Source organism: Melitaea cinxia, chromosome 17 (genome assembly GCF_905220565.1).
Source record: "Melitaea cinxia chromosome 17, ilMelCinx1.1, whole genome shotgun sequence".
Taxonomy (NCBI): Eukaryota; Metazoa; Arthropoda; class Insecta; order Lepidoptera; family Nymphalidae; genus Melitaea; species Melitaea cinxia.
Genome location: NC_059410.1, coordinates 3,341,362 through 3,362,796, shown reverse-complemented (window position 1 = coordinate 3,362,796; position 21,435 = coordinate 3,341,362). Strand labels below are relative to the sequence as shown.

At 32.8% G+C, this 21,435-nt stretch overlaps 1 protein-coding gene across 1 annotated transcript; it reads right to left on the bottom strand.

Moving 5' to 3' along the window:
• Nucleotides 1–7,427: 7,427 nt before the first annotated feature.
• On the bottom strand, nt 7,428–10,061 carry LOC123661745 (UDP-glycosyltransferase UGT5-like). Its single transcript, XM_045596688.1, has 4 exons — nt 9,243–10,061; nt 8,938–9,160; nt 8,633–8,852; nt 7,428–7,733 (listed from the first exon to the last, which is right to left on the bottom strand). The coding sequence occupies exons 1-4, from the start codon at nt 10,059–10,061 to the stop codon at nt 7,454–7,456; spliced, it is 1,542 nt and encodes a 513-aa protein (XP_045452644.1). The 3' UTR covers nt 7,428–7,453.
• Between the last annotated feature and the right edge of the window lie 11,374 nt (nt 10,062–21,435).

Below are 21,435 nucleotides of genomic sequence, written 5' to 3'. Positions count from 1 at the left end.
GTTCATTTGTCTCTTACATTTAGTCACGATAATCTTAGTCTGCGAATGTCTTATAAAATCGAAAAATGTGAGAGGAAGAATGAATGATTAGTATTAATAAAAATAACAATAAGTCTTTAAACATCTCACTGGTACCCACCAGTGAAATTATCTTTGTGATATTGAGAAGAGTTGCGTATTGATCTAAAGCGCTGCTGCACTGTGTTTTATTGCATAATTTCTCTACCACGAGGACTAAAATACAAATTATTTTCAGTAATTCATTGTTTGCCTTCACTTTTCGTACTTATTATTATACTTATTTATTACATAATTTTTGTATTTTATGTCTAATAATCTATATAAATAAAAATGAATGTTGCTAAGCGCATAACTCGAGAAAAGCTCGACCAGTTCGGTTTAATTAATTTTTTGTATGTTTCTCAAGGCCTACGGAAGGATTTAATACTTATTTTTTTTTTTTTTACATATTAACTTTTGACAGAACGAAGTCTGTTTGGGCAGCTAGTAATAAATATATTCGCTTCAACCTGTAATATCCCACTACTGGGCATAAGCCTCTTTCCCCATGTAGGAGAAGGATCAGAGCTTAATCCACCACGCTGCTCCAATGCGGGTTGGCGGATATATTCCCTACTATGAGTAACGATCGCTATCAGGTGTACACGATAACAACCGGGACCGACGGCTTAAAGTGCTCTCCGAGGCACGGCGGGGAGACCCACAAGGACTGCACAAACACCCAGACCATGGCAAACACCTGCATGGCCAATACAAATGTTTGTCATGTGCGGGGATCGAACCCGCAACCGCCAGCGCAACATATACAATCCATGGCTGTAACCGTTGCGCCAACGCGGCGCGTCGAAATATATTCACGATTTATTTATTAATTTAAAATATTTGTAGCGAAAAGTAGCTACGATTGAAATTGACTAGCTTGTTTCCTTTTAAGATGTGTCCTAAACGAAAGCAATCATCTCCGCTGTAATTTTAAGTATCGTATCTCTGCAAGTTTTTATTTAATTTAATTTGTTTTATAATTATACAAGATCGAGTATAAAATTATTAAAATAATACAAACGCAAATATCCTTTATTGTCGAAGTAAAAACTTCTTACATAAAAAAAAAAACGTTTGCAAGTATTGCTAAATAAGTGAAACTCAAACTTTATTTAACAAAATCAATTTATTATCAACGTAACACTACAAAAAAACGTCACTGACAAATTTTTGAACAGTACTGTTTGAGTTGTCTGGAAGAAATGGCTAATTAGCCATAAGTCCGCCCATTGAACTTCATTGTCTGTAACTATCTTTATATGCAAACAAAGGTTTGTAATATATTTGTGGTGTACAATAAAGAATAAAAAATAAAAAATCGAAAAAGGAAAATAAAGAACTATCAGTTCTATTTGCTGAAAACTGTTCCATAAACCATTCAATTACAGAATCCAATCGCTTGCAACCAAGTCCACTTCTCAGTTCGGAAATTGCATTAATCATTCAAATACATTCACTGTATCTGTTATGCTTCTCGTGGGAAGTACATACATATATCCCCAGTAAATAACGAGACGGATTATCTTCAAAGCAGTTAAAGTAATCGTAAGTCCTCTGAGATGTTCCATGAGTCAAGCAAATGTTATATTGAACGTTTGAGACTCATCTCTCATTTATAAAGCTTATTCATATACAGAATAGATGCGAATGAGCGGTATTAAATTAAAACATTGCTAAATATTACATATACAGCTAAATACTACATATAATTTCTTTACTATGCACAAGAATGAATTAAATTAAGCAGTAACTTAGGCATGTAAGTACTTGTTAGTTTATAACGTTTAAAACAATAGTAAAACAAATTCTTATTCTAATATATTATACATATTTACAATTCATTAAATAAAAATTGAGTTTTGGCTCGCAGAATTTCAAAAAAAAAAATTTTTTATACCCTCTGTAAAATATTATTTAGGCACATGGCAGGATTTTAATTTAGGTATTTTACTTACGAAATGTTCTTTTATCTTTACCTACCTACCTGTAGCTGTTAAAAGTATATATCCTAATTGAAAGCCATTAAACCTATCAATCAAACAAGTATACATGATGTTATTACTCATTTTATATTCATTTTATATATTTTTAATGGCAGATCGTAAATAAACTACCGCTTAAGATATTGTATTTTGTTTTAATAAATAAAAAGCACGTAAACAAGTTCATAACATTCGTTGGTGTTCTATCTGTATCATTGATATTTCTTAATAATAAAAAAAATCATTCATGCTGTGTGGCTACGGCACTTCCCGTGGGTGTCGTAGGAGGCGACTAAGGGATAATACAGTTGCACTATCACCTTGGAACTTATAAAGCCGACCGATGGCGGGATAACCATCCAACTGCTGGCTTTAAAATACACAGGCTGAAGACGGGCAGCAACGTCTTCGTTGCGACAAAGCCAGCCCTGTGGTCACCAACCCGCCTGCCCAGCGTGGTGACAATGGACAAAACACAAGAGTTCACGCCATTTTTGGCTCGAACTTGTGGAGGCCTATGTCCAGTAGTGGACTGCGATAGGCTGATGTGATGATGATGATGATGATGAGTAATAATAATAATAATACTTCTTAGTAGCAATTTATTATTTCTACTAAGGATTATACTAGGTTTTGCCAAGATGTACTTGTAATTAGATCCTAGGTTTGTCTAACTAGCTGCTAAAATTTACTCACACTGATTGCAGTTTAATCTCTACAATTACAACTGAAATCGACGTCTGTACGTTCCATTTAAGGCACGATTAAAGGCTTATAAAGACAATCCTCGAGATGACAAACAAAAGTGGAAATTAGGATAATACCCATAATTCAAACTTTTACGGAACCCTGCAAAACTTAAACCTGAATAAAAAGTGACAAGAGAGAGATCAAGAATATGCGAATGCTTCCAAGACTAAAAGAATTTACTTTAAAAAAATCTATCTTAGTGTTACTGCTTGTACTTCGTGTACTTAAGATGACTCTCAAGCATATTACCAGAATGTCATCATCATTGGCCTTAGTCCGTCTATTGCAGACGATTAAGACAGTGTCAACAGATACTGTGTCGCCTAGGACACTCTTCACGAAAACGCAGAGTTGCCTAAGCTCTGCGCCACCCTCTCGACCTCACTGGCTAAGCCCACAGGAACGACGAGTCGATACGTGTGGAGCCAGTTCGGCTGCAGGAGTCTTTCGCATTTTAGAGCTATGCCACGAATGCTTGATGGAGACCCCATTCTGGCTTTCAAAAGAAGTTTTCCTTCTCCAGGGCCCTGATGATTTTGAGCCAGGTTTATCCCTCGATCGCCTTTTATGACCCCCACGGGAAGAAAAGGGGTGATGCTATTCTACTCGGCCAACACAACACGGCATGATGATGACACCAGAATGTAGCTGCAACCTGACTGCTTAATTGGTTACCCATTTACTCCACTCTACTTTTCTTTTGTGCTTAGTCAATGCAGTCTTTCTAACATATAATCCATCTTTAAAATTTACAGAAATTCATCTTATCACCTAAACTCTAATGGACCAATAAATTGAGCTTTATGTCGTATAAGTATCCTATTATTTGCATAAGCATGTAATGAAGCAAGCGTCTGTAGTTTCGAAATTATGCTTAAGTGATAAGGTCGACCTTAACGTGAATTTTATGTTTTAAAATTTGATTAAACAAGAATTATGAAATATTTTTTTTTTCATTACTATTATTAGGAAAAAAAAATACATACAATTAAACTTTCTGTGGTAGGTGATTATTTTTTGTCGCGTGATATGAAAAAATCTTAGGAGATTAACTTGGAAGTCTAGACAAAGATGGTGCTTTACTACATTGCCAAATATCTTTAAAACCAAGTCACAAAGATTCACTATCTCGATAAACTGTTTCGAATTCTAATGTATATGATCTATTATAAAACAATTCTTAAATTAATCAATTCTTCCCACCGTGCCTCGGAGAACACGTTAAGCCGTCGGTCCCTGATGTACACCTGATAGGGATTTTAGTGGGGAATATATCCGCCAAGCCGCACGACTAGCTGGTTGGCGCATTTTATAGTTATGGGTTCGATTCCCACCCCGAGTCTGGGTGCAATATATATATTTATTTGTATATATATTATTTACATGTATCTTTATCGAAAAAAATATATGTAGCTATACCAATTGGCTGACAACAGATGACCGTGTGTGTATGTTGTAAATATTAAAATAAAATTGTAGCAGCGTGGTGGAGTAAGCTCTGATCCTTCTTGTACTTGAGAAAAGAGGCCTATGCCCAGCAGTGGGATATTACAGGATAAAGCGTAAGCGCGTGAAGCGTAAATTAATCCATATAACTATCGTATCTTAATAACTTAGTATTCGCCAATTCCAGGCATTCATTCATATTAATACATATATGAATAACTGGGATTGTTCTATGTTAGTGATACCAACATTGATCCAGTCTTAGCCAGTTTCGGTCAGATACAGTTGGATCAGGAACAAGATCAAATATTCAAATGCAGTCGCCGTGTCTTCGCTGCATTACTCCGGGGATGTTTCGTTCACATCTGCGATATGACCTATAAACAATATCCGATTTCTCACTAACATTAATACTATATGAGGACAATGCTTCACTAATACCGATGTTTAATAAATAGTCAGCAAACAGTTTGGTTGTTAAAAACAGCTTAAATTAGATTTTGTTTCTTGTTATCATACTTTACTTTGATAATTTCTATGTATTTACCAGCATGTCGTAGTGCCAGAAATAAGGCTTACTGTATAACCAACTAAATAACAAAAACTATAAATGAGGAAAATACATACTCAATTAACATTATAAAAATGTTTTCTTATGTTTACGCAAATTTCACTCATTATAATAAAACAACTTTTTCGGACTTTATCGCGATTTATTAAGTTTTTTCTTAAATGCCCAACGTTTCGGATACTTTATAGCAACCATGGTCACGGGAGGACTTATAAACCGCGATAAAATCAGAAAAGTTGTTTCATTATATTTTTAAAAATGTGTCAATACTCTTTACATGTTAATTAACTTCTGTAGCATCTGTTTTATTTTGTATAAACTTTAATCTTAGGATTACCATATGGCAAGAAATTATAATTCTAGCTCGCTTATATTGCCTTGAATACAATGAATCCTAGAAAATAACCAGAACAAAGCAAACAGAACTTACTTTGTTATACAAATAACACTGTCTGTTGTCCGTTAGTTTAAGGTATAAAAAAAGTATAAAAGGTGACCAAATTGCAATAAAAAGTCGATCTTAAACTTTTTTCTTTGAAGTTATCAACAATTTAAGTTTACACGAGAAAACGTGTTTAATTTAAAATGTCGTTAAGTAAGAAGAGATTCAAAGCGAAATGAGTTAAGTTTGTGATCGGCGACGCTTCAATCTTTGTTGAAATATTTTTAAATATTAAGTATGATAATTTTTGAAGTGAAACCTCTTTAGGCGCATGAGGGAAAATTTTTTACGGATGAAACGTACGAAGATGTGCAACGTTTTGATAAAAAGGCAACGTTTTTGTCAAACAACAGAGCCACCTAGCGTGTACTATAGAAACTACAAAGGTTGTTGCATTCATATCTATAGTAATACATTGCAAATTAACTAGATGGCGCTGGAACGGAGATCTAAAGCTTTAAATTAGTATAAATAGAAACGAGACTTAAAATTTAGTTATCCAAAGAAGTTTCACTTCTGACGTGTGTACTTTGTACGCACGCACTTTTTTTTATTGAAGTAAAACTTCTTTAAGTGAGTAAACTGGTGAATTCTTAACGAGAGCGTTAAGAAAAGTGTGATAAGGCGAGGCGAACGGAAGTTGAGAGAAAGGTATATGTTAGTGAAGATAGAAGAAGAGAGAGTTATGTTTCGTTTTACTTCAGTCGCGTGGTCTTTAGCACACTGGTTTTTTTAATTACTAAAATTTCGTGCAATATTGACTGTACATAAGTATATCAATAATATTGAAGTGTTACTAAATTTTAAATAAGATAATTTTTATATTTAGCTAACTAATTTTTGAAGTCATAATCTTTTGGCGCGTTAGGGAAAAATGATGATAGTAAATTTTTACGATGCGTGAATAACCGACACTCAGAAGTAAGCTAGTCAATGAAGAAGAAGTTAGCAACGTGAAGTTAGCTAGCCAATGAAGTATAACTTCTTACGTGCGTACATACTTATGTACAACACACACTTTTATGCAGCATGTCTTTATATTTTATTTCAACTAAATAATTAATATCTTAATTTTATCATATAATTGAATTCCTGTTGTCCTAAAGGTACTCGTGGTCAGGGATTGTTCCTACAATAATATTATACTGTAAAATGTGGACAATTTTGATTTTAAGTTTTGTTATTGGACTCAATATAAATAAGTAAAATCTAAAAAAAAATATAAAAAATCTAATCATAAGATACAAAAAATAATAAGTTTTGAATAAAAATAGTAGAAGCACTTTCCAGAGATTGTGCATCAGAATATAAAACTCTAAATAGAGTCTGGCTATTTGCCGTTTCGTTTACAGCCAATTAATTTAGGACTCATTGGACCGTTGAAAGCTATTAGCAATTTTTTTAACAAGGCATAAATCAATTTTACTGAATTGCATTCTAAAAATGTTAGTAATTAAAATAGTAAGCGAATTTTAAAAGATGTGAAATTATAACGCTATAATAATATATGACAAAAAAAAAATATTACAAAATAACGTAAAACTCATCACAATCAAACGAAAATCCTGAATTGAAATCCAGCAACACATAATACAAATACTAAAGGCGTATGTTGTCAAAATAAACATTTCTTGATTTTAATATCTTTGGTGTACGCATAACGCGACTCAACGTAATTCTTACTTCTCATATAACTTTTATTAATTTTTAATTTTATATCCTAATTTTCCATTGTATTCATTTTCCTCTTACTTACTTACATCCTCTATAAACACACTCATCATCATCATCATCATTTCAGCCGATTACAGTCCACTGCTGGACATAGGCCTCCACAAGTTCACGCCAAAAATGACGTGAACTCGTGTGTTTTGCCCATAGTCACCACGCTGGGCAGGCGGATTGGTGACCGCAGGGCTGGCTTTGTCGCACCGAAAACGCTGCTGCCCGTCTTCAGCCTGTGTATTTCAAAGCTAGCAGTTGGATGGTTATCCCGCCATCGGTCGGCTTTGTAAGTTCCAAGGTGGTCGTAAAACTGTGTTATCCCTTAGTCGCCTCTTACGACAGCCACGGGAAGAGAGGGGGTGGCTATATTCTTTACTACCGTAGCACACAGTAGATAAACACACTAATTTATAAAATAAGGAAAAAATTGATATTATTTTAATTTAGGTTTTAAATAGGCTTTATTAATTTTATTTAATTAACCTTAACTTTTCCACGCATAAAACATCTTATGTAAGAAACAATGCAGTAGACAATTAATACTGATAATACCAAAACTACCACAAGAGCTGCTACTACCAGCAATACTAAATCCAGTTGATAATACTCTGTCCAGGGCAAGTTAGCTGTAGGTGCTCGAAGGTGTTCTCCTCCGTGCCTTATCAGGTATTCTGTCCACCAAACAGCGCGCTCTAATGGTGACTGTGGTTGATCGTGCATCACGTCACGCAATTTACGAATATTTTGACGGTAGCTGTAAAAGGAACAATTATACAACATTACTATTCATAAAATCTAATACTATTATCTAATCTAATTCTATTAAACGAGCAATTCTTGTATATTTCGATTTTCATGAAATTTAGTATGCAGGGGATTTCGGGGAAGATAAATAAATCTAGCTAGGATTCATTTTTAGAAAATGTCGTTTTATCCCAGTTTTTAAACAAAGAAAAAATAGCTACAATATCGTTAGCATACGAAGGTAAATTTAATTAAAGTTGTAATAGCTCAGGTGGGAAATTGGCCGGTCGCGATCGACCGAAAAGTCCACGGTTCAAATCCCCATATTTCCAGATCGCTTAGTTATTTTTTTTTTTTTTTCTAATTGCACTCGTTATTTATTATTTAAATAGCCAGTCCTTAGTTTTTATGATTATGTCGGTAAAAACGAAAAATATGTTTTTATTTTATCATTATTATTTTTTATTTATTTTTTTATTTTTGATTTTTATATTTACTTATATTTTTTATTATTATCGGTAAAAAAAATATCATTCATATTTTATAAATATGTAATTCGTATTTAAATGTGATTTCTAAAAAACACGATTCACTAAAAATACTACTAAGCTCGGTCACCCAGGTACTGTTTATAATCCTAGTAAAGGATGTACAGTACAGTGATATATAATGACATAAACTTTAAAAAAAAAAAACAGGCAAAACATATTTAAACAGTATTTGAATCTGATTATTATATCAGATTGGAGTTTCTGACGTAGCGCCCATTCACACAAATTTGAAAATACTATTTTTATTTCTTTAAATTTTCTTAAAAATTTGAATAAATTAAAGCCTAACGGTTACTTCTTGTTACTTATATTTGTACAAATCATGTTATTGTATAAATTTCGTAAAAGTGATAATTACCAATCGTCGTTGATAATAGTTACGATAGCGTCCATGAGCTGCTTCTCCGTCAGTTCTTCGATTAAAAGTTTTTTCCCGATATTAAATTCAACATAGCGTTCAGCGTTATGCCACTGATCGTTCATCATGGGCACAGCAATAAGAGGAACCGCTGCAGTAATTGCTTCATCCGTTGATTGTAGGCCTCCTTGCGTTATAAAAAGCTTAATGTTTGGATGACCTAAAATAAGAATCAAAATACATATTCAAAGCTGGAGTTAAAAAAATGTCAATATATGTTTTTTAAATAACTAGGTAGCACTTACGCAGCAAATCAGACTGCGGTAGCCACTTCGAAATTCGAACATTCTTAGGACGTCCTGCGAGCACATCGTCATCCCATTTCCATAAAACATCATAAGGAAGTTGAGAAAGGACATCGGTGAATATTTTTAACTTTTCAGGACGAAACATTGACGGTTTAACATTTGTACCAAAACTAATATAAATTACTCCATGTTCAGAAGAATCTAAATAAGATTTCAGATCCTGTAAAAAAAATTGTAATTATTATTTTGTTACTAATATAAGTTTAATATACTTTAGAAAATACATAAATAACAAAAGATACCTGTGGTAGTTCACGTTGAGGTTTCTGGTGTAAGCCTCCTAGGTACACTACGTTTGGTGGAACAGGACGATTAGAATCCCAAATAGGATGTAAGTTTAAAAATAACATCTGCACATTTCGCCTCCTTATGTCTCTCAAATCAGGAACATTTGGACCAAACATTGACCTTAACAATTTAACGTCCGTGAAATGTTTTTCAAAAACTTGACTCATTGAATATTCAACATACATTTCTGTAATTTTATCCCACAGCGTCAGGTTAAAAATTCTTCTGTGAAAAATATCTGGATAAAATAGAGAATGTGTGGCAGCTCCCATCATTTCAAGTGTCAACTGGATACCGCCCGAGGAACTGAATTCAATAACTGGTACATCATTATAAATATGCGATAAAACTAAGGCGGGTGCCATTATAGATTCGATAATTAATAAATCAATATTTTTATTATTACGAATGTACTCTTTAACTTCACTGGAATTCAACTGTTTGTAAATCAAACCATATACAACGTCACATACCGTATCTAACGTTTTAATTGGATCTTTATGCTTTCCACCAGCTCTTAAATATTTATTCCAGTGATCGTAGGACATGTCGTGTAGATCAATTTCTATCAGATTCTGAGGAGTTTGACCTTTTAGAAATTCTGGATCTGTCGTTATCACCGTGACCTCGTGACCTCGTTTAGCTAGTTCCAGCATTAGAGGACGAAAAACCACTTGATGGCTTATGGAAGGAAACGGAAATACTGCCAATATTTTTGCAGATTCACTTCTTACAATAAACACAGAAAATAAAAATAATATAAATTTAAACATTGTGGTCATAACACGTTTAAGAACTGATGACAACTAAGAAAACGATTTAAAAAGGGTTCATTCAACATATCAAATGCTCAAGTTCAAGATAAAGTATTATCATTTTTATTATATCTCTATGTTATCAACTCGTTAAAATAACTATGTAATTCTACATTAATACATTGATAACGACCCAATTATTACACTCGTAAACTGAATGTATTCCAATAGTCGTCTCATATTTAAATTTAAGATAAGGTAGATGTGAAAACATTATTAGGCAAAGTGACGGTGTTAAGATGGCAAGGTCGATAAAACGTTGATCACCTTGAAACAGCACATTACATTTAAATATTGTATCATTTAAAACTTAAAGATTAACAATGGTGGAAATTAAACATAAATCAATTCTTAACAGATATAAATTTTAAACGTTAAAAAAAAGAATAATGGTTTTGAAAGAAATAATGAAAATGAAAATAATTGTGTTTACTCGCAAACGAAAAACCGACTTAGGTAAAGCTTTAGATTAGGTAAAACCGAATTTCGGGACCGTGGGGGGATGGGGGGGGGAGGGTGGGGAACACTACCCCTGGTACGACTATCACACCTCGGAACCCCATGGTTATGGAGATATCGATGGTTAAAGTTTTGAGGTTAGAAGAAGAATTTCGTACCTTTCACACGTTATTTTCACATTTCACACGCGTTTTTTCACATTTCACACATTATTTTCACATTTCACACGTTATTTTCACATTTTATAAGCTATTTTAAAAATAAAAACGATTTCGACTCCAAAATCAACAAACAATACAACTTCGATACTCATGCTCCATTCTATAGTTTTCACATCTTATTTTCACATTTCACACTTAATTTTAACATTCCACACGTTAATTTAACGTTTTCACACGGTTTCACACGGTTTTCACACTTCAAAACCCCATAGTTATAGAGATAGCAATGGTTAAAGTTTTGAGGTTGATTGATCAACAAACGATACAACTTGCGGTAACTATGCTTCGATCCGTAGCTTTAAGATATTATATTCACATTTCGCACTTGATATTAGCATTTTAAACGTTAAGTTATTGTTTTTACACGATTTTATTAACAACTGAGAAATAGACGTTTTAATAAAAAATGACAGGCCACTTATCGTTTCGTTCTAAAACAATATAAGCACAAATTCATTGTTTTTGTTTAAATAACTGTAAAGGCAAAAGTCTTACACCATACAGCCTTGTTTCATATTATATTTTTTAATTAAATAAATAAAATATAATGAAGTAAAAAACATGACATGAATAATTTTTTTTTACAATAATCTGACTTCAGAAAGAGACCGAAAGAAACCCATACCTATCTAATTTAAAAATTACACCGTTTGTAGACATAGTTTTGTTACAAAAAAAAAAAAAACCCTAACCTATCTAATTTAAAAATTATATCGTTTATAAACATAGTTTTGTTACAAAAAAAAAAAAAAAAAAATAACCCTAACCTATCTAATTCAAAAGTTACACCGTTTATCGACAATTTTGTTACTAAAAAAAAAAAAAAAATAACCCTAACCTATCTAATTTAAAAATTATATCGTTTATAAACATAGTTTTGTTACATAAAAAAAAAAAATAACCCTAACCTATCTAATTCAAAATTTACACCGTTTATCGACAATTTTGTTACTAAAAAAAAAAAATAACCCTAACCTATCTAATTTAAAAATTATATCGTTTATAGACAGTTTTGTTACAAAAAAAAATAATCTACCACCTTTAAAGTTAGAGGAACGCTTGGCTCCGGCGCTGCGGGAAGTGCAGCCCTTCCGCCCTTGCGTGCGAAAGCACGCTCACTCATGCTCCGTTCCGCAGCGGAGGCTGGTCGCCTTCGGCGACCAGCCTCAGCCGCTCCTCTACGCATTCGTTCGCGCGCTTTCGCACGGCGGGCGAGGGCTGCCCTCCCTCCGCGCCTCCGCGACACAAAAAAAACACTCTAGGGGTAGGACAGACCAAGACCACGTGAACAGTGGGATGCTCCGATTCGGTTTTGGGTATTTTTCGAATTTCTAAACCTATATTCTAGCACGCAATGTTACTAAATATAAATTAATTTTGATAATATAATTTAAAATTATAGACCATAAATTTTGAAAATTAACTACATAGGTATTTATAAATTTATTTTAGTTCTATAGAATATTTTACGCAATTGTTTGTTGAGATTGTATATTTCAAAAGAATGATAACTTAAAGAGTAAAAGTATGTATTTAAATAATAAAAAAAAATTTTACCACACACACACCACCACACACCTATATTCAACATATTTTTATATTTATTTATTGTCATATAAAATGAACTAAAATATTGAGTATTTTTCGTTTATAACAGTAAATAATTAAAAATAAAATATATTTAATTAAAAAATATAATATGAAACAAGGCTGTATGGTGTAAGACTTTTGCCTTTACAGTTATTTAAACAAAAACAATGAATTTGTGCTTATATTGTTTTAGAACGAAACAATAAGTGGCCTGTCATTTTTTATTAAAACGTCTATTTCTCAGTTGTTAATAAAATCGTGTAAAAACAATAACTTAACGTTTAAAATGCTAATATCAAGTGCGAAATGTGAATATAACATCTTAAAGCTACGGATCGAAGCATAGTTACCGCAAGTTGTATCGTTTGTTGATCTTGAAATCGAGATTATTTTTACGTACTTCTGTTCGAAAATAACTTATAAAGTTGCAAAACGGCGCATGAATTGCACTGCCCGCAGCGTTGGAGCTAAGGTGAAGTCAGACGCGGAGCTCAAAGGTATAATAATAGCTTTAAATTCTTCTTCTAACCTCAAAACTTTAACCATCGATATCTCCATAACCATGGGGTTCCGAGGTGTGATAGTGGTACCAGGGGTAGTGTTTCCCACCCACCCACCCCCCATCCCCCCACGGTCCCGAAATTCGGTTTTACCTAATCTAAATCTTAGCCCCGACTTCAATTACATCGACAAGTATACAATGTAATTAGACAAAAAAGATTAACAAACACACTAGTCGTCACTACGATTTTGTAGTAGTAGTTGTTTTGTTTTGATTTTACCCTATTCTTTTTTTTTAATTGTGTGTCTCTCATAAGCTGCAAGTCCTAAGTCATCTTTAAAAATAAGCGACTTAGTTCTAGATGCTATCTTCATCTCTCAAGATAAAATATTTTGTTTTCGAACAGGATATCTTCGAATTCTTTCCTTTATTGCTTTGATCTCCTTGATCATACGAACACTACGTGGACGGACAGATCTTTTTCTGTCACAAATAGAGGATGTTTCATTGTACCTATTAATTGCCCGGTACACAAACATTTGACTAATACCAAGCGTATCGTGAATTTTAAAAATTGTATTTGGCTCCATACCTACTTTGTGTAATGCAATCCCAGCGATTCTGTTCTTTTTATTACGCCACTCCATTTTAATAGCACAAAATGTTTTACAATGTATTGGCGCGAAAATGAGAAAACACAATGAACCATCATATAAAAATGACGAATTCTATATTCAAATGTAATATTTTGTTTATTTTTAATTGTAACAGTATATTAGTAACTTTAGATTAAAAAAAAAAAAGTAACAAAAAAGAATAATTGAGAATTTAAAACTGCAATTACTGTACAACCTAGATATTTCCTTTTAAAATTACGGTACCCTGAAGAAAATAACACAAAAAACGTATAAAATATATGAATAAAAATTCATAATGTCAACTCAGAACAAATACCAGAAGTGAATTCTCTGCTAAGCCAAACAAAACCTAACTCGGCTTTTGAGTGATAAATTCGCAATAAGAAAAAAAAACGTCTTAAAGAGCTGCAGCTAAACCACAAAGATGCGACAACAGGTAAACGCAATTGTGTTCCCGTAAAGCCTCCATTTTTGATTTGTATAACTTTTAAGTAAAACGTTTGAAATCTGATTATATTATATTTTCTAGCGGTTCTTCTTTGAACAAGTAATCCTCTTGGATGTTTATGTTTAATATTGTTGTATAGTATAGATTCTTTTGTTTAGTGTTATACAAAATAAAATTGCATAAATGAAAAGAACATGTTTATTCGTACTAATGCATGTACATGTTTATGTTTTCTTTGTATATTTGTTTCAGTAAATGTGTTAAGTTTTGCGGAAGCGTGTAATATTGTTACTTCGTTGTGTTACTAGGTATAATATTAGATAATGAATTTTTTTATGAATTTAACGTCTAATATGTTCGCGTTATGAATAGTGCTGGATTTTGGTAATAATTTAATATTAAATTAAGGCATAGCCAGTATGTTAAAGCAAATGATCTATTAAATCATCAAACAGATGATTATTATTATTTTTTTAAAGATATACATCTTTTGTCGCGTTAGAGAATAATTAAGTAATGTGTATGAGTGAATTTTTACGATGTGCGCGCACACCATCACACAAAAAAAAAACACAACCTGAAGTTAGCAAGTCAACGAAGAAGAAGTTAGCAACGTGAAGTTAACTAGCCAACGAAGTATAATTTCTTACTTGCGTACATAAGTACACATACACTTTTTTTATACTTTGTTAATAAAGTAAAGTAAAGGGCAGGCATGTTGGTGACCGCAGGGCTGGCTTTGTCGCACCGAAGACGCTGCTGCCCATCTTCGGACTGTGTATTTCAAAGCCAGCAGTTAGATGATTATCCCGCCATCGGTCGGCTTTTTAAATTCCAAGGTGGTAGTGGAACTGTGTTTTCCCTTAGTCGCCTCTTACAACACCCACGGGAAGAGAGGGGTGGCTATATTCTTTACTGCCATAGCCTCACAGCAGAAATTGACGTATAATAATAACATGTATATTGATTATGTATTTTATGTTCTGAGAAAAAAACATAAAAAAATTTAAAGCAAAAAAATCTTGGCTTAAAGGTATTTTTCGAAAAGTAAAGCCGCTTTTGCTAAATGAAATACTATTAATTTTACAAATACACGTTATGTGCGCACTAAATTTTGCGTGCAAATACCAAACCTCTTATTCCATTTACATACATTTACTCTGAATTTAGCATTGCATAATTAAAATATTGTCTTTGTTGCAAGATTTGCTTTCAGATGCGTGAACTTCCTGCGTTCATACATTTAGAAACTTTGAGCTCGGCACGTTTAGCGGTAAATACCTAAGCGTTTGAGTTCCGAAACTACAACGAACTTCAGATAACTCGAGTGTAATTTATGATCGCAACTATGTTCAAAGGGTTCTAATATTTTGGGGTTCCTCATAACCCTCTTCAAGGTAACTAATTATCGTCACCGACCGCGGTACGAAGTGTGGGGACACGACGTTTTGTAAACGATTTATGTCCCCGTAACGTCTGTTATTATAATTACAATACTGTTTACCGTGGTTTTACCATCTAAATCAAAATATCTTAGAAATATATATATATATATATATATATATATATATATATATATAATATATGCCTCAACATGAATATACCAACTAACAAATACTGCTATGTCTGTGTGCCATATTTGATTGAGTTTGTAACTCAGACTAGTAGCCAGTTAGCTAGTTAATAGCTTAAGATAATCAGTGATTAGTCAACCAACCATTTTATCAAATATTATTAGTTTTAATTAAATAAGCACATTGGTTCTTAATTATAATAAGGTTAGAAACGTAATTGACACACGTCAAGTAACAAACAAAAAATTAAATATACCTAAAATCAAAAATATTTACGGCAAACGTACCAGCGCCTATCTGATTCCTGTTTTAGTCAACGATCTCGATCTAGAATTAAGAAGTAATATAACCCCAACAAATATAAAATACAAACTTAAGATGCATCTCTTGAAAAAACTATAACAGCCTGTATAAATATTGTTTCGTCAACTTAGCATTGCTGTATGTATATGTATATTTTTATTTACTGAGCTACTCGGCCTGTCGGATTTATTTTAATACTACCTTCATAATTATGTTGTTTTGTTTTGATTAAGAACTGTATTGTGATTCTTGTGTTGCAAATGATTGTTGAATATTCCTATGTAAACCTAATTGATTTTTTGTGAATCTGTAATTGATATTTTTGTTACATGTTTGTATGGTAATAATAAACAAATGAATAAAATAATTGTAATTGCTATTTATATTACCCTCTTGGTTGATTTAGGCTGCAACATCCCAAGCTGAAAATCGAAAGCATCGGAGCATCGAAGCATCTGATCTGAATCCATCACGCTGCTCAACTTATTTACTTCAAAATTGAATGCGATTATTCAAAATATATTTTTTTCCATTCTTTGTGGAAGTTACAATTAATTATAATCGACTTCAAAGAAGGAGGAGGTTTTCAATTCGATGTATTTTTTTAACGTGCAAATTTTTTACTGGATATACCGATTTCGATAATTATTTTAATCAAAAACATCATGGTCATTTTACTGTACTCCCATTTAAATTTAATCGAAATCTGACGAGTACTGTTTGAGGTATCCCTACAAATGCGTATTTAATAGACTAGTTAATAGTATCTAAGCTGTATTTCTTGTCGTTAAAAATTGTAGTCGTTTTTTTCGTTTGCAAGCTAAGACAATTATGATATGAAGAAATTACTTTAAGAAAGTTCCACACCCAACATAGTAATATTAAGCACCACGATATTAGTTCTAAAATAAACAAGATCAGACTTAAAACTAAAAGAAACAGACAAATAACAATATCAAGTTGGTTGACCTGACTGCGTTCCTACAAACAGAGACATGTACGATTATTTTTAATCCAGCACTAATTACAGTAATCCATTCTTAATATTGTTGCTGAAATGCTTTACTAGACAAGAACTCGTAACGCTTGATTATAAGCTGACATGAGTAACTTAAGAGAAGTCTGATGGAATATTAAGCAGTACTTATTATGTTGTAGCTTTAAAGATGTCGAGATTCATAAGAATAAACTAAAAGATTACATGCAAAAAATTATGAATTATTTCGTATTTTTTTTTAAATAATGGCATTCAATAATTCCAAAATAGCATTGATGATTTCGTCAACGTAACATAGAATGAAGAATAAGAAGGAGATTAATCGATGTAGTCGAGTTTACAACCAATATAATTTGGCAGACAACGCAAACATAACGTTGTACTATTGTACACGATATCATACAGAAATGGCGAAAATGAAAATAAAATAACAAAATTTGTTTTATGGCCCAATAAATCAACTCGAATTATAATGGTTAACTCATCTAATTGTACATTCCATCATAAGCACTCTGCCCATCATTCTTGTTATTTTGCGGCAAAGCGATGCAGGACAAAATTACAAAGCAATTGCCGAATGCGTTTGTCAACGAACCCAACAATGCGAAAATTTCGTAAAACTTAAGCTAGAAATTTTTTATTTGTTATTTTAACTTATGTTAGTTACTTCTTTTGGCACATCACTCTCTGCTAAGCTTATCATCAGCGATGCGTTTACTATGGAGCAATAACAATTTAATAATCTGTCACTATTAATACATCTAAGACATTGTTCAAACCGATATGTGCACTTTTCGTGAAGCTTCTATATTTAAACTATTGAAATTTCTCGTCTACGCTGTACCCGCAACTTCTCATTACGGTAAACAATATCTAGTTCCAGCGACATGACACTTATTGTGGTCAAAATCCTCTACTACGGTTATTAAAAAATTGAGAGAGTTTAACTCACTTTATTTTTTATGGTATAAACTATATTTTCTTTATACGCTAATATACTCTAATACCAGCTGCCTAGCCCATTGCCAAGTCAATATGAACTATTTTAAAAATGAGGAGGTGAGAGGGAGAAAGTATATTAAGAAGTTTAAGTAGGCGTTAAAGTAAGATATTTATTTTTATATTTTAATAGAAGTAGAATAATGTTTGTGTCAGCCTTTTTGGAAATTCTTCCTTTAAGGGGTAAAATAAAGCCGATTGTTTGAAATCTCAAAAACTTTGAAATCTCAAAGCTCACTCAGGTTTGTTATCTTTCGATAAGAAAGATGTATTAGCATTTTTCTGAATTCTATCCTTGAAAGTATGAAATAGGGCATGGGAAAAGTAATTCACAGTTTAAAAAAAACCTATGTGCAATATGAATCTCTAGACGAGAACTATATACATATCTACTTTTTTTCTGTTCTATTCATAAAAAAATATACTACAAGAATGAAACAACTTTAAAAACTGTAAAGTATCCGAAACGTCGAGCATCTAAAAACTTAATAAACAGCGATAAAATCCGAAAAAGTTGTTTCATTATAATGAGTTGAATTGTTGCATAACGTGTAAACCGTATCGAGTTACATTGGTAGTGGTAACATATCACTAACAATGAAAAGGGTGGCTCGACATGTGTCCATAACACGAGCAGCGTAACCTTAATTAAAGGTCGTTTCATTTCGACTGAGCACTGAACGCCCCTGCGTGCTGTAATTTTTGAATTATAAAATAGAGAAAAAAATTGAGAAAATAAAATGAAATATAAATGATTATTGTCTTGTTGTGATTATTTTTCTTATTATTTATCTATCTATATAGTTTATCGCAGTGTGCTATTAAATTCTTATTATATTTGCAAATAATATTTTGTCCATCGTGTTAGTGTGACCAAGTAAAGATTCAATATTATTTATTAGTAGTTAATAATTGAAATTATTTAAAAATATTATTGCCATAATATTTACACTCCTTTTTTACTGTATGAATTTTTTTTTATTCAGTTAATTAGCAGTAATTAGTAGTTTTCAAGTGGGACCATACAATATTTGTTGATCTAATGATCTATATAAATAAAAATGAATGTTGCTAAGCGCATAACTCGAGAATGGCTCGACCAATTCGGCTAATTTATTTTTTGTATGTTCCTTAAGGCAAACGCAAGGTTTTAATACTAAATAAAATAAAAAATATAAAAAATATATTTTTACCATCAACTTTTTACAGAACGAAGTCGGTCTGGGCAGCTAGTCTACAAATAAATCAATCATTACAGCCTATACAGTCCACTGCTGGACATAGGCCTCCACAAGTTTACGCCAAAAATAACGTGAACTCGTGTGTTTTGCCCATAGTCACCACGCTGGGCAGGCGGGTTGGTGACCGCAGTACTGGCTTTGTCGCACCGAAGACGCTGCTGCCCGTCTTCGGCCTGTGTATTTCAAAGCCAGCAGTTGGATGGTTATCCCGCCATCGGTCGGCTTCATAAGTTCCAAGGTGGTTGTGGAACCTTGTTATCCCTTAGTCGCCTCTTACGACACCCACGGGAAGAGAGGGGGTGGCTAAATTCTTTAGTGCCGTAGCCACACAGCAAAAATAAATCAAAATATGTATCAAATATTAGTATAAAAAATACAAATATCCTAAAAAGAGATTTTAAAGAGACTTGAGAGAGAGAACCATTGATTCAAATAAAAAAAAATTATTGTGTAAAATCGAAGACAAAAATATTCGTAATAATTCAATTTTAATAACCTATAATTTAAACACTACACTGAAACTAAACTGATTTATAAACTTCTCAATATTATTAATAATAATAAACGTTTCACACTCAACGGATTCCCCAGTAGGATTTTCTCCTGTGTTGGGGGTCTGGAAACACATACAATACACAAACATCAACACCCAGACCACGACTAACATCTATATGGCCGACACAAATGTTTATCGTGAGCGGGAATCGAACCCGCGACCGCCAGCGCAACAGCCCGTGCTATTACCGCTGCGCTAACGCGTCGTCAAATTTCTTATTTTATTCTAAGGTAATTGAGAAATAAACTAAACATAGCACCTTGTGTTATTCAACCTATTTTCTGCTTCGCTTGTCTTATTTACTAGTAAATTGTGTAACAAATTCGAATTTAGTCCGTATCGCTCATAGAACATAAATTGAGGAGTCAAACTTTTGGAAACCTGAAGTGAATACATGAACCGAAGTTACCGCAAGTAAGGAACAAAAACATCTCACTTAATACAGACGTATCCGTCGGTTGAAAGTTTTACCTAGACGTAGGGTTATTGTGAAATCGACCTATAATTCTGCTTTCATTTCAAATGACAAGATAATATTTTATTTTTACAAAATAAACTTTATTTTAACCTATATTATGATTTATTATTTTAATTTAAGAAGAATCGTCGGCGCTTGATAAGCTAAAAAGTAATACTGCAAATCTTGGTTACATTCCTAAAAATTCTACCTAAAATGTGCATTTCGTTTATAGTGTGCGAGCGGGCAAGCGTATATGTCGCTCTCCCGTCTTGCTCTTGCAAAAAAGCCGATTACGCTAAAAATAGCCCACAGAATACCCACATTTCCTATAGGAAAGACATCTTAAAAAAATATTTTGGAGTTTTTTCGAACACGTGTTTTTATTTTCCCTCACGTGGACTCGAGATAACTGCGTTACTTTCTGAAATGCTTCTTACGAAGCTATTGTATAATATTTTCATAGCCGCGGCACTTTCAAGGTCATAAGATTGCCTCAAAACAAGCTCTAATCATTTGTAGGCTTTAGTAGCAACATTTATAATATGATTGGCAAAACTAAGATCTACACGCATTAAAATTTCCAAATCATTAACTTTAGTTTGTCTATCTTATGTACGAGTACAATCGTCTAATAACTGGGCGGTGCGCGTGTGTAAACGACATTACAGAACACTTGGTTTTGTTAAATATTAGTTTATTCCGCGCGCTATATTTCATGACATTTACATTGTCTCATCAACTTACAATCCGAGAAACTATCAACTTCCAAGAGTAACTTCAAGTCATCTACAAATAACAGACAGCGAGCCGCGCTTACTATAACAGGCAACACATTTATAAATAATAAAAACCAGAAAATGTCTCCGATTACGGGTTAACAGGAGAAAAAGTTTAATAGAGACGGAGAGAATCCGGCAGTTGCAAGCTTTCGAAAAAGCAAATCTTTGTCGACAGTCTCAAATGCCTGCCCTCCTGTAGTCAAAATAGGCTGCGTCAACTCGATAACCACCATCCGTCGCCTCGCCTCGCATCGTCGCGACGGTATATGTGTAGAATATTAATATTTTACTAGTTTTTATTTAAAAACTGCGGAAAATGAAATATTTTATAAGATCCAAGGTGTTTTTCTTTAACTTCATTTTCGCTTTCCCTTAAAGTGTTACTAATTATATTTATTGATGTGCTTCAACTTTAAATGTTACATACATACTAATTGCTATGAATATTTAATTAGCATAAAGCATAAGTTTAACTAGCATAAGCCTTCAATCCAAACAAATACACACACCAATATTTATTTCAATTTCAGGACAAAAAAAAAAAACAAAAAGCATATAAAAGTCC